General features: G+C 43.8%; 1 protein-coding gene and 1 long non-coding RNA gene across 2 annotated transcripts in view; one reads left to right on the top strand and one right to left on the bottom strand.

Moving 5' to 3' along the window:
- Window positions 1–15,079, bottom strand: part of LOC127531057 (uncharacterized) — a 66,182-nt gene that overhangs the window by 38,378 nt on the left and 12,725 nt on the right. The gene's annotated exons all lie outside the window — the stretch shown is intronic.
- The window catches only part of nrxn1a (neurexin 1a), a 60,647-nt gene continuing 50,611 nt past the window's right edge, over window positions 5,044–15,079 (top strand). Inside the window, 4 exon segments of the mRNA XM_051939285.1 lie at window positions 5,044–5,389; window positions 6,527–7,903; window positions 13,416–13,433; window positions 14,149–14,178. Of these exon segments, the coding sequence (XP_051795245.1) occupies window positions 7,171–7,903; window positions 13,416–13,433; window positions 14,149–14,178 (781 nt within the window). The 5' untranslated portion in view covers window positions 5,044–5,389; window positions 6,527–7,170.

Below are 15,079 nucleotides of genomic sequence, written 5' to 3'. Positions count from 1 at the left end.
ATATTTGAGAGAAATGGTGATATTGTGTATGTGGAAAAAGTTTAGATCTTTGAGTTCATCTCATAAAAAATGGGAGCAAAAACAAAAGTGTTGCGTTTATATTTTTTGTTGAGTGTATTTGATCAATACTTAGTTTCATATTAACTTTAATTTTATAAAAGCAGTAATAAGTCTCTGTATTTGTGATTTACCTTTTGTTTCTGCTACCCTACACTGAAAAAGTGTTTCCACCACTTTTTTTTTTTTTAATTGCACCAGGGAGCCATGAAAGAATGTTATTATTTGATAATGCCATTTGGTCCAAAAGGTCAGCCTGGTACAGGGATGGAGGGGAGGGAGAGCAAAGAGGAAGAGGAGGAGAGGAAGGAGGAGTAGAGCGAGTTGTGGTGGAGTGGTGGTGGTGGTCAGTCCAATGGGAAACCAGGTGCTGATGTTGAGATAGTTTCCATAGTAACTCCTCCTCCTCCCTGTCTCATTCTCTCCTCTTCTCCTGTCACACATAAGAACACACACAAAAACGTGCACAACTACATGCTCAGACCTCCCCTCTTTAGCTTGGTGCCGCTTTCCGCGGTCGACCCCTTTTGCTTTAATATCTGCACCTCAAATCAATTTGCGCCTTCATGTTCCAGCTGTGTGGTCGTGCTGATATACGGCGGCTCAGACATACAGTAAATCTGCCTCTCTAGCAGTCATCTGCCTTGTCGGAGTAAACATGTGCATAAGCAGATATCTCATAGCACCAAACAGACTGCAATCCTCTGCAAACAGACGCAGCTAAAGACGACAACTACTGCTCAAACACGGGAATAAAGACAGTGTACAGTCAACTCCTGCACGTCTGCGTAAGAGCTCCGTTCATTATTTCTTTGGAGTGCATCTTGAATCGGCATCACCACTGAGGTCAGGGTTGTCCTTTTAACAGGACACCCCAGCCTTCAGTTGCCAGTTTCCCAGCTCTACAACTCCTCATCCTTCAGCTTCAGCACCGGGTGAAGTTATTGGTATGATAGCGCAGTAGTAAAGCCGAGCAAAAGGAGTGAAGCAGATGTGCTGGCAAGTCAGACAGACATAAAGATCCAGTGAGGAAGAGAGAGGGAGGAAAAAGAGCAGCAGCAGCAGCTGGCACGGGGAGCCCAGGGAGGGCACCTCTGAGCTGGGCTCGACACAGCTGGAGTCCCTCCCTGGGACAGGCGGAAGGGAAAAAAGCCATGTGTGTATCTGCATGTGTGCTTGCTGATGAGCTTGCATGGGGTTGTGTTTACTTATGTTTCAGTAGTGATAGGCTACATCTAGCATGAATGTAAACACACTGGAAACACTCGGGCTCAAAAAGCAAAAAAAGATTTTCAAACTATTACGTTTGGCAAACAAGCTTTTTTTTTTTTTTTTTTACCAGCAATCAAAGGTATTTTTTAATTAACAGTCTCAACTGTTTGAAATAGTTCAGGCATGTCAAAATAGAGGAGGGGACATGAAACCTTAAACTTAAATACAAGCAAGATTCATTTGTTTTAAATCAACTAATACAGAGCTTTGAGTTTAAATGACACACAATATTAATTTGATGCAATTACCAACATGATATGGTCAAATCAACGCAACAAAATGTTTGCAACTTAAGAGGTTTATCTGAATCAGTAAGCAGCATCTTGCAATCATGTACTTAAAAAGTGGAAAGAATATGTCCCTTAAATTGCTTTTTAGACTTTTACATTCCTGCCTAAAGAACATGCATCTCCCAAGAATCTAAAACAGTGGATACACCTTCATACCTGACCACACACACTACACACACAAATCATGAGAAATCTTCAGTATAGGATCTCACATAATGTTGCCAAGTGTATATGAAGAATCAAATGCTACATCCACACCTGAACATTTTATTTCAAAGCTATTAACCTACTGCTATAAAAGCTGGACACTGTAGTTGGAAGACTTTCCATGAGATTTTGGAAACCGGCTGAGGATTTGCTTTAGAAACCTCAACATTACATCCATATGTTTTTGCCGCACTGCAATGTGTCTCACAAGAACCTGAAAAAAAAAGTGGCTACAGCTGCATATCTGACCACATATGCTGCACACTACACACACAAACCATGACTAATCCGCAGTATAGGATCTGTACACTGTTGCCAAAGGTATGTGGACATTTAAACACCACACCCTTAAGTGATTGCTGAACAATCCCATTTAAGACTATTAATCTGCTGCTAATCTAGAAAGGCTTTTCACAAGGTTTTGGAAAAAGGCTGAGGATTTGTGTTTGGAGTGACGCCTGGCACACCTCAACATTACACCCATATGTGATTGTCACAGTGCCTGAGGAAGATGTACCTCACAAGGATACAAAAACGTGGATACACCTGCACACCTGAGGACACGTAAACTGCACACTAAACACACAAATCATGACTAATCCTGAGTGTAGGATCTCGTACACTGTTGTTGTCTAATGTGTGTGGACCCTCCAACACTACATCCACAACTGATTGCAGAATATTTAATTCCAAAATTGCTTATCTGCTAAAATTCTACAAAAAGGCTTTCCACAAGGTTTTGGAAACTGGCTGTGGATTTGTGTTGGGAAATGAGGCCTGGCATAGCTCAAGATTACCTCCATATGTGATTGTTGCACTGCCAGAAGAACCTGTACCTCATAGGAATCTTAAAAAGTACCTGTATACCTGACGACATATGCTGCACACTATCCACCCAAATCAGGAGTGGTCCTCTGTATAGGATCACATACACTGCTGCCTGATGTATGTGGATTGCTGAATATTTCATTCCAAAACTGTTAATCTACTGCGTTTCTGCTACTTTGTGCGGGGAATGAAGCTTGGCACGCATCTGAACACCTCGGTGTTAGATTCATATGAGATTCTCGTAAAGTCTGAGAAACTTGTACATCACAAGAACCCAAAACAAAAAGAATACAACTGAATATCTGATCACATATGTTGCAGTTCATCCACATGCTCTCGCCATACTGCAATGTATCACACAAGAATCCAAAGAAGTGGATACCTGCATACCTGACTACATATGTTGGACACCACACATACAAATCATAGGTGATCCTCAGTATAGGATGTGACATATGTGTGTGGACGCTCACACACATCGCACCCATGCATGATTGCTGAATATCTGATTCAAAAACTGTTAATCTGCTGCTATTCTACGAAGGCTTTCCACAAGTTTTTGGAAACTGGCTGCGGATTTGTGCCGGGAGTGAAACCTAACATACCTTTGAACACCTCAGCGTTACATTCATATGAGATTTTGGTTTGAAAAACATGTACCTCACAAGCATCCAAAAAATAAAAAAAATAAAAAAATAAAGCACACAAATCACAGGTAGTCTGCAGTATAGGATCTTGCACACTCAAACACTACATTATACCTGGACATTTTGTTTAAAAACTGTTGATCTGCTGCAGATCTACAAAGGCATTCCACAAGGTTTGGGAAACTGGCTGTGGATTTGTGTTTGGAGTGACACCTAAGACACCTCCACATTACATCCATTTGTGAATGTCATACTCCCTGAAGAACATGTATCTCAAAAGAATACAATAAAGTGTATCCCTGAAGACACACATGCTGCACACTACACACACAGATCATGACTAATCCTCAGTATAGGATCGCGTACACTGCTGCCAAGCCTATGTGAAGACTTAATCGCGACATCCATACCTGAACATTTCATTTTGAAACTATTAATCTGCTCTTATAACAGCTGGCTGCTGTTCTTGGAAGGCTTTTCGCAACACTTTGGAACCATTCCATAGACGTGTGATTGCTGTAAAAAATAAATAAATAAATCTTTGGCTATAGCAGTGGACACTACTCTAGGACGAGATTTTGGAAACTGGCTGTGGATTTACATTGGGTGAGAAACCTGTCACACAACTGGACACCTCTACATTACATCCATATGTAGTTGCTGTGCTGCCTGAAGAACAAGTACCTCACGAGAATACAAAAAAGTGGACACACCTGCATACCTGACCACATATGTTGTACACTACACAAACAAATCCTCAGTATAGAAATTAGCTGTTGTCAAACACTACACCTATAACTGCTTGCTGAACATTTCATTTCAAAACTGTCAATCTACCACTGTTCTGGGAATGTCTTGCAGAAGAATTTGGAAATTGGCTGTGGATTTATGTAGGCAGTGACACTTTTAACACCTCAACATTGCATCCACATATGAGGGTTGAAGAATATGTACCTCACAGCAATCCAAAAAAGACCCCTATACTGTATTTTACATACACAGATCACAACTAATCCTCCATATAGGATCTGTGCATAAGTGATGGCTGAACATTTAATTTCAAAATTGTCAATTTGATGCTATTCTAGGAATGTTTTGGACAAGATTTTGCAAATTGAGTGAGGTCAGATATTGCTGTGGGATGAGGATCGTTTGAGGGCCTTCCCAAACTGTTGCAAAATTAGGATTTCTCTTAATTGGAAAAAGGAGCCTACCTAAACCACGGCTAGTAATGTGTCTTCATACTTTCGTACGTGAAATATTTCAGACTATTCGTGTGTTCTCTGCGTGAGGACACAAACAGAAGCAGACTGAGGGAGATTTGTAAATTGAGACTGCCTGTTTCCTCCTCACTCTCCCCCCTTCTCTCTCACACACAGTTCACGGAAACACCGCCTTTCATACACTCTCTCCTGCAGAGACAACCAAAGGCCACCATCACTGTCACCCGTGGACTGAATCACTCGAATCTACCACCCTGTGTTGGTTCTCTCTTTTTTTTTTTTAAATACTTCCTACCGTCCGTCCCGGTAAATAGCCATTTTCTGTGTGTGTGTGTTTTTTTCTTCCGTGCGGGGCGGTGATTGCGCGCTGGCCAAGGTGCTGCAGCAAGCGCGCGGCCCCGCCCATCCTTTCGAGCTCACACACACACACACACACACACACACACACACACGCGTACACGCACATATTCACACAAACACACACACACACACCCTCTCTCTCGCGACCACGTGACGCTCCCTCTGCCGAGTCTCGCGGAGAGCATCAGACTGCACCTTTTCCTCCTCAAGAGAGAGAGAGAGCGCGCGAGGGGGAGAGAGACATTAAGATAGATAGAAAGAGAGGGAGGGAGGGAGAAAGAGAGCGAGAGAGAGGCGGAAAGCAGTAGCACCTTGTCGCCTCGAGCCTCTGATAGTTCCGTTCCCGGTCCGGTACACCGGCTCGTTCTGCCACCAGGCGCGCGCGGCTGCTCTTCTCCCCCCGGTTTGCCGTCTCGCGGATCCCCAGCTTTTCTCCTCAGATGGGAAAACGAATCGATGAGTCGCGCACGGCACTGTTGCCACGGAACCACAGGATGCGCGTGAGGTAGGTCGGTGTGTTTTCCCCCCCATTCAAGCTTTGTATTATTATTATTATTATTATTATTACTAATAATAATGTGCGCTCGAGGAGGAAAACAACGGTTCCGTTAATTTACCTGGGCGTCACCGCTCCAGGTGTAAATGTCACTTTTACAGAAAGCGCCATAAATAAAGTAATTAACGGCTCAGGTGATGAGACTGAGCCACTTCCTCGGGTGCCTATGAGAGGAGGAAAAAAAATGGAGAGGAGGTATGGCCGCAAATCGAGAATCGATATTTCAACCGCATTCATTCACCCCGTCTATCAATAATTGTGATGTCGCCTCTTTTAAGAAAAAAAGAGCATTTATATGTGTGCATGCGTGTGTGTGTGTGTGTGTGTGTGTGTGGGTGCGTGTGTTTATGTGTGTTCATTCGCAGCCAAGTGAGCTGAATGTGTTGAACTGTTAGAAAAAACGAGCTCTCGGAGCCGTTAATTCGATAAAGCGAGGCGGTTTGAGTCATCCACCGCAGCAGCAGCACAAGAAGCAGCAGCAGTAGAAAGGAGAAGAAGAAGAAGAATCACGGTGCTGCTCCCGCTCTTTGTGATGGAGCTAAACCGGATCCTTAACGGCGACGGTGTTAATTTCGTTCAAGAAACAGAAACAGAAAGGTCTTTGATTGAAGTGTTTCCCCGAGAAGTGATTTAAAATATGCTTTATGACGTTAAGGCGGTCGCAGGTATTGCCCCCCTTTTATAAAAATCTCCTGCGGCATGATCGGAGCTCTACTGAGGTGGTGCTGTTTGTGTATGTCCCTATGTGTGTCTGTGTGTGTGCCCATACTGTATGTGTTGTGTGGGATGTATGGAAGCAAAAAAATGGATGTTCAATATGTTGATAGAGAGTCATAAATTGGGCCTGTTAATTGTATAATGTGACAATGTCTGATGCCTGTGTGCACAAAATGCACAAGAGAGAGTAATTTGAGTGGCTTGAGGTGTGTGTGTGTGTGTGTGTGTGTGTGTGTGTGTGTGTGTGTGTGTGTGTGTGTGTGTGTGTGTGTGAGAGAGTTCGTGCGTGTTTATGTGTTGTGTGTGTATATGTGTGTGTGTGTGTGTGTGTGACCCTGGTTGATTGTGCCGTCTCTGTTCTCTCTGTAGGTCGCTGGAGAGAGTGATGACGCGGCAGTGAGAGACACACATACCTCACTCGCACACACACACACACACTCACATATTTGCCCACACACACTTTAAGTCTTGCCCTACTAAGACAAGGAGGAGGGGGAGAAAATACTGCTATGACGGTGTCATTTCTCTCCATTACCAGTGTGTGAGCCACACACACACACATATTCCTACTCCGTGGGGAGTTGCCTGCATGGGGGATAAGGCCCTATCTAGGGCACAAAGATGGAGTTCACATCCTATTCGTCACATATCTAACACTCACACACATACAAATACACACACCTGGGATCTCACATGTCAGAAGTGAAGAATGAGAGACTGAATGGAGAGAAGACATTGAGCATCTCACAGAAGACACAAACACCAGGCCGAGGCAGAAGAAGATGTCCCAGATGTGCTGAGAGGACGGAGGGAGCTGCTCTTTGACCCCCTCCCCCTGTGGACCTGTATAGAAAGAGAGCTACCAAGAAGAAGGGCGCACCTGAGACACCAAGAAAGTGTTCTGCAAAAGTGCCCTACAGTTGTCACCATGAGCTGTAGGCTAGAGGGAACACCCCAGCTCTAGCCTCTATCTCCTCCCGTGTGTGTGTGTGAGTGTGAGAGCGAGTGTGTGTATGAGTGTAATGGCGGTTTGTGTTTGGGCAGCAGCCCCTCTGCTCTTCCTGGGGCTGTGCCTGTGTAGCGTAGGGGGCCAGGCCCAAGGGGAGGTCCTGGAGTTTGGAGGTGTATCTAGCCAGTGGGGGCGGTTTCCAGTGTGGAACGCCTGCTGTGAGAGTGTGCTGAGCTTCAGCCTGCGGACTCACAGCCAGGAGGGCCTGTTGCTCTACCTGGATGATGAGGGCTTTTGCGACTTCCTGGAGCTGCTGCTTCTCCATGGCCACCTCCGCCTGCGCTTCTCCATCTTCTGTGCTGAGCCGGCTGAGCTGCAGTCAGGCGTAGCGGTGAGTGACGGGCGATGGCACGCAGTGCGTGTCAAGCGGGACTGGAGGAACACTTCGTTGGAGGTGGACGGGCGATTGGAGGGATGGGCGGAAGTGAAGAGTAAGAGAAGAGACATGACAGTATTCAGTCACACCTTCATGGGTGGGGTGACGCCAGATCTCCACTCCTCACCCCTGCGCCTCACCTCTCCTTCGGTGCGAGAACATCCCGCTTTCCGTGGCTGGATCACGGCGGTGAGCATCAACGGCTCACTGGTGACGCTGGACGGATCAGAGGGCGTCACAGTAACAGCTGGCTGTGGGCCAGACCACCAGTGCCAGAACGGAGGGGTGTGCAGTGTGGTCAACGACCAGGCCGTCTGCGACTGCTCCGACACCGGCTACCAAGGCAATGACTGCAGCGAAGGTAAGGCCCAAAACCATGCTGACCCATCATAAACATCTCATCCTTTGCATATATATACATACACTTCAGCACACACATACACGTCCATTTATATCTGTGGATGCACATCTCCAAATTTATACCTACAACTCCAAACATCAGGATCTTCAATGGAAACATCTATTTTTCATCCACACCTTCACAACTACCTTCAATTGGTGCATATGGACTAGCAGCCTTCACAAACAGTGCAAGACATGCACACTGATTATGTCTGATATTGATTTCTTATGCCTGCCAATGACTCCCAGTTTAGTATGTATCTCCAAAAGCCAGAGCTAAGCCCCCCTCCCAAGAAGAGCAGTCAGTTTAGTGAAGCTGGAGCTGAGAGCTTGAGAACAGCTGTTCTGTGCTGCACTGAGACTGTGAATCTTGAGAGTCTGAAGATCTGAAACAAATTCCTGAAACTCAACATAAAGCCTTACCGAGCTGGCAAGCTTTGAGGTGCTCAGTTGGTGTATTTGGCAAAACACAATGAACCATATAGATCCACTATGGATGTGGTTGTTGGCTTGTGTTGAGAGACTTTAATTGGAACTGGGCTAAGAGGCTGGAAATCAGTGGTTGTTACATGGCTGACACCTGGCTGCCTGTGTTAATGGATTTGCATCGATTCTAGATGGCCTTCAGTGGTACCATGCACAGGGTGTTGAAATGATGTGTGTACAATCTATCATCTGCCATTAACGTGAACAGCTTTCAGCCTGTTAAGATGCTCAGTTTGTGTGTGTATTGGATGTGTTTTTGTGTCAGTGGCATTGTGCATTATAAAAAAGAAATAGTGCCCTGTCAGCAGTACTTTATAAATATGATGAAGGGTGACTATAAACAGTGGTAAGTATGTTATTGGAAGAGGCAAAAGAAAAATACGGTTTCACAGATGATTTAATATTCAAACTCTACAAGAACACCCTCCCTTAATAGTGCCAAACAAGCCTTTGGTCAATACAAGTGCCAATACACAGGGCAGTGTAATGATGGCCATTACAAAAACAAAACAGCTGCCTAATGAACCCAGCTACCTTGTTATGGCCAATACTGCAAATGCTTTAATTTTCCTCCGCTAAGTTGTGTGTGTTGTCAGATTTGCTTCAGTTCATTTAGAGCAAATCTGCATTCTTAATCAATAGCTCTCTTAACTACTGTATGTTTTTTTTTCTTCTGTTCTCCACCAAAGATACCTTTCAGCTTTACCCCAGCGATTGATTTTTTTTTTAATGACACAAATGCATCTGACAAAAACGGCCGAGTGGCCTTGCTGTGTGGCCGCTGTTTGTCACCAGACTGACCTTACACCCCACCCAGCACCACTGTCAGAATCACACATCCCTTTAGCCACCCACCACATCACACCCTAGCATTTAGTGGACAGTGGGATGGCCTGTGTTACCATGGAGACAGGACTAATAGGGAGACCTCATGCCAGGAGTGTTTCTTCTTCTTCCTCGCCCTTCCTCTCCTCCTCCCTGCACCCACTCCTCAGTCCCAGCCTCCCCCTCCGGCACTCCTTTGCTACCTGCAGCTTCAGGCATCCTGTCTGCCACACAGATCTGCTGTATTTACATGCTTGCGGGGGTGAGTGTGTCTGTATGTACGTTTAATATAGAAGGCATTAAGGCAGCAGTAAGAGCCACCGGTCCTAATTGACCAAGAACGTGAGGAAGGTTTTGCAGCTGGTGCATTATGTTCACCAGTGCTGAAATAATTAGTCCACTGAGAGAGAAATAATCATTTAAATACAGCTGCAGCTATTAGTCAATTAATCGATTTGTTGTTTGATTGAAAATTAATCAGCAACTTATTTTATGATAATTATAATCATCATAATTCCATAATTGCTGTTTCCAGCTTCTCAGTGTGAGCATTTGATGCTTTTCTTTGATATATATGGTAGTAAACTGAACATCCTTGAGCTTTTGGACCGATGATTGAAGTAAACAAGCTATGCAAAGATCTCACCTTGGGAATTTTTCTCTATGTATTGACAATTTATAGACAAAAGATTTAATTATGTAACTTGCCTGCACATTAATTCATCTTGAAAATAGTTGTTTCAATCATACATTTAAGCTGCTTATAAAGCAAAAATTCTAAATATCCCCTTGTTCTAACTTCTAAAATGAAAGGATTTGCTGCTTTTTGCTACCTTGTTCCACTGTAAATTGAATATCTTTTGCACTGTTGGTCAGACAAAACAGCAATTTGAGGAGCTCGTCTTGTGCTCTGGTGAAATAGTCACAGACATCTTTCATTTTTTTAAGGGCATAAATGACAAGTTGATCAATCATACAAAAAGTCATTATTTGCAGTGCTCGTGCTTGCTGCTGCATGTGGGGTGTCTGTACATTGAGGAAGTGACAGGTGAAGCTATGATTAGCTCTCTGCAGAAACTCAGTGCTGCATTGAGAATTACGTGTGATCCAAGCCAGTCTAATCCAGTCTGCTGTTTTGCTGCTGGTTAGGGCATGGTGGGAGACACAGACAGCAGTGACACACACATACCTGCACAAACATAAAAACACATGGAGAAGCACATTCAGTCTGAGCGCAGACACCTCCAGCCCCACCATTAGTCACATCACCACCGAGGTTCTTAACAGCAGTGTAGCTCTACAGGCTAAATACGAGGTGCAGACATTTTACATAAAGGCTCCAACAAGATACAATACCTGCTTTACACTAGCACTTGTACCTCAACAAGAGGCTACTTATATACCTTTTAAAGGGATATTCCTAGAGATAGACTCACATTTCCATCTTGAGTGAAGTCAAGTGCTATTGAAAACATGTGCCACAGTAATTTTTTTTCCTTTTGAGCTGCAGTGGCCGGTGTTAGTAACTGAAGTCTTATAAAAATGATTCTAGTTAAGGGGTGTGCTTGGATGGATGTGCATGGGGTGGAGCAGTGTTATATTTGGTTGAAGTAAATCCGCCATTGTCTGAGATCATATAGGATTATATGTTTAAGCTATATTCTCTTTTCAAATAACACAACAACTTCAGGCGAAAAAAACATAATCGGCTGTTCTTCTTGGGTTGAATTTTGCTGTGAGACTGAAATGGAAATAGAAAGATTGGGTTACATCCCTTTATGAGTATTGGTAGGGCATGTTATTTCAGACTGGTATTCTCCTGCTGTCTTAGTTTTTCAGGTTCACCTTTTCGAATTTGGCCAGACATTTCTGCATTTTTTAGAATACTATGGTTAGACAATGGTGGAAAATAAGAGAAGCTTTACCAGTGGTTGGAAAAGGTTAATTCATGTCTTTCCTCGAGTTACTCACTGATAGTGAGTGATAGTGAGTAACTGAGATTCAAGGGACTGAGTTATACCACTGAACTGATAGCTTTTCAGAGCCACTTAACAAAAACATAAACCTTGGACAACAGAGTGCAGCAGCATCTTTAGAGCATTTCCAATGCTTGGTTGTTCTCTCGGGCCTCTGTGATTCATGCTGCTCATTCTTTGTAAAGAGTTCAGAGATACACAGAGGTCTGAGAGGAGAACTGAGCAGATGATGTGTTTTCCTGTGGATGGTTTAAATTTTTGGAGCATTGTCTTGTGGTTTGAAATGGTTTTTTTAAAAAGCTGACCCCGTGCACTGTTGTTCATTTTTGGTCTGACATGATGCCGGCTCAGTGGGATATCTCTGACCACAGGATCTGCAAGCTGAGCTAATATCCATGCATCAGTATCACTACCAGTGAGTAACTGTTACCATCTTATAGTATGCCAAAAGAAATCTCATTTCAGGTGCACTGATGCACTCTGGAGAAGGAAATTCAAAGGTTGCTTTTGAGGGGGAAAAAAATGGATGGCAAACGGAGCAGGGAATAAAAGCTCAGGTCAAAATCCCTCTTTGACTAAAGCGAAACTGTGAGTAACATCTAAGGTTATGTAGAATGTTGATTGTAAAACCACAGTTGTCTCTTTGGAAATTGGGATGATCATTATTTGCAAGAATATGAGTCCATGCTGTGTAGTTGTTTTGTAAGAGGCAGGCAGTGTTGGGTGTAAAGGTTTATCTCTTGTATGATACCTTGAAATTATTGTGTTATTTTGAACCCAGCAACCTCACTGAAGCTACACAATAAAGCTTTGAGATAAAATTATACCCCTCTGAAAATTAGAAAAAAAAATCAGTTATGAATCTTTAATAAAGAATGAATATGCTCTGCTAGAGGAAAAAATGGATCCTTAGGACTGTGTCTGAAGCCAGAAATAAGCAATTTGGCAGTAGCAGTGCTAGTTTCCTTACACGTTTACAATTACACAATATCTTCAAGGCTCCCTTATGATCCACTTTTATTCCTGTTCATATTTTTGCAGATTTGTGACAGGCTTAGGAATATTTGCAAAGCAATATATTGTTGTTATTTACTGTAGACATTTTTTCCTATGAAAGGCTGCAGTTCATTACGTATTTCATGCCAGTGTTGAGGAAGGACCAATTTATGAGGGTTTTGTTCCAAAGCACATCAACATGTCAGTTTGGAGAAACATAATCGTTTGAGATATTCAGAATACAGATGTAGTGAGTGAAGACAGCTTGAGCAGGACTATGCATAAACGTAATTACTGTCTAAGCCATTTTGCCCTCCAGTGAAGGCAGAGTGAACCTGGCTTGTTAGGCCTGGCCTGGCTTACATTGTCCTTGAGGGCAAATTGCTGTTAGCATGCTAATGGCTCCACCTGTTTCTGCCATGCTACTAGCACAAGGGCAGAGGCAAGGAAACACCCACAAGAGCACGCAACTCAACATATACACACCTAAACATGCACTCTCACGTTCACATGCACACTAACATACACACACATGCACTCTGTCCCAGTATTGAACCATGCATGCCCCTCGTCTTCCTGCACTGCTAATCCATCCCTACATGTTTTCCCTGCTATTTCACATCATTACTACTGCCATAGTCAACGTTGGTGTGTGTGTGTGTGTGTCTGTGTGTGTGGAAGACAGAGAGAGTGTTGAAGAGTTTGTGAGACTGCGTGAGTGTGTGTGTGTTGCATGCTATCTGTCGGGGGGCTCTGGGGAGAGAAGGCAGCTACGAGGTAAGTTCTGGGGTAAAACGGCTCTTGAATCCAAACCTACAGGTAGGAATGTATATTTACGCCAACACCCCCCTCCCCTCCACCCTCTGTACCTACTGGTGTGGGTGGGTTTGTGTTTGTTTGCGCGCTCAGGTTTGTGTAGTTGTACGCGCGTGGAGTCATCGAGAGATTGTGCATTTCTTTAAAGCGGCTGCGTGCATTTATGTATAGAACAAAACCTCAGTTTTTGGCTACCAGTGCAGCATGGTACCCATTGTGACGTTTGCGTGGACTTTTGCATGTATGTTACCACGATAACCCCCGGACGGGTGTGCATGTACAGTAAGTAGCCATGGTAACCCAAGGGCTAAGCATGCATGTTAATGAATGTCTGTCTCTCTCTCTCCTCACCCGGCCGCTACACCTATCCAGAGCACAGCTACACTCCAGGTAGGTTGTACTATCTATCTATCTATCTATCTATCTATCTATCCTGTCTGTCTGTATTTAATTTCCTCTTCTTGCTCTTTGTTCAAACATCTCTTGTCTTCTTTATTAGATTCCTTCTTTTTCTTGTTCTTGAATTAATTCTTATGTACACATCCTTTATCTCTATCATTATCTTCTCATCACTCCTCTTTTTTACATATTTTCCATGCCAGTCGTGTCCTTTACTTTCTTCTTTCTGGTCTTTGTTCCTCATTACGTCTTCTATTGTGGAAATACCATAGTACTAGGCATCCAAGGTAAAAGGTAGACACCATAAATATATGTTGGTCTGTGTGGGTATGTAGGGGTTTGCTGCTGAAATCTGGTAAGTACTACATCCCATGTGCAGTCATTTGAAGTGACTCTTGCCTCAAGGTTACAAAGACATAGACACGCAAGTACTGTACTGTATAAGACGTAGTTCATGGCTGTGTGCAAACGTCTGTGTGCATACCTGTTTGTGCGTAGGATCGGTGCCTAGGATAAGTAAGTGTCTTCAGAACAATTTTCTTTTAGACATTTTGTATAATATAGATGACTCACACACAGATAACTCTAGCCTTCACCAGCACGTCCCAAACTCCTGTATCACAAAAACACAGATATGCACACAACACACACACTTCACGCCCCATGATCCTTTGCTGTGCTGACTGTGCTCTTGTCTTCCTTTAAGGTCTGGCACACCTGATGATTGGCGACCAAGGTATGGCCTCCTCTTACCTCACTTCCTGTTGTCCTCTGCTCTACCATCATCCCTTACCTCCTCACTCCCCCACACTCAAAACTCCTTGTATATCTTCCCTCCCACCTCATCACCACCTGGCGCGGAGCAAAGTTGTCTCTCTAGGCACTGAACTAAGGTCAGTTTTTTTCCTGTAACTGGGAAGTTAAACGGTCCCATTTCGTCCCAAGTTTCAGTTTTAGTTGAAACTGAAATGGATGATTTTAGGCGGACAAATAAATATGAAATGTGGCTTTAAAGGTCATTTTAGCTTGGATTGTTTTTAAAGATAGTGATGAACCTGAGAGCAACTTCTGCTGGGATACATATGTATGACTATATCCAAGTAATGGGAGGGTGTAGATGGCTGCTGCTTGGCGGGGTTAAACTTGGCAGGGCTCCAGGTCATGGAAATGGAGCTAAGGGCCGACTGACCGACTGACGCCCTGGATGGTTTGATTTGGTCTTTACTTTTCCACCTCATTTCATTTTCTCTCGTCTGTACGTAAGAGCTTGATTGAGCGACACGCAAGTGGTGAGCGCGTGTTTATGCACGATGTGTACGAACGTGTGCATGTGTGCTTTTACATCGGGGTTTGAATCAAGGGCTGTGGCAGTTTTCACAGGAACGCTCATCCACACTCCTCCATGGCTTTTAATCATTGGCTTCCAGCATGTTTTGCTCTGCCGTTGCTGGCGCTCACATGGGCTCCCATTCATATACGTGATTCTGAAAAGATGCTCTTGCAGTATATGAAAGCAATGCTGTTACACCTCAACCCCCTAAGTTGTCCAATGTTTTTGAAAACTGCCCAAAAACAAGTACCACCGGTCTGCTTTTTGAATACTGTGATGACCAAACCTCACACTGCCACCTCTCTCT

The sequence above is a fragment of the Acanthochromis polyacanthus genome, chromosome 19 (assembly GCF_021347895.1).
Source record: "Acanthochromis polyacanthus isolate Apoly-LR-REF ecotype Palm Island chromosome 19, KAUST_Apoly_ChrSc, whole genome shotgun sequence".
In the NCBI taxonomy this organism is placed as follows: Eukaryota; Metazoa; Chordata; class Actinopteri; family Pomacentridae; genus Acanthochromis; species Acanthochromis polyacanthus.
The sequence above is the reverse complement of the archived record's forward strand: the minus strand, read 5'-3'. Positions and strand labels throughout refer to the sequence as shown.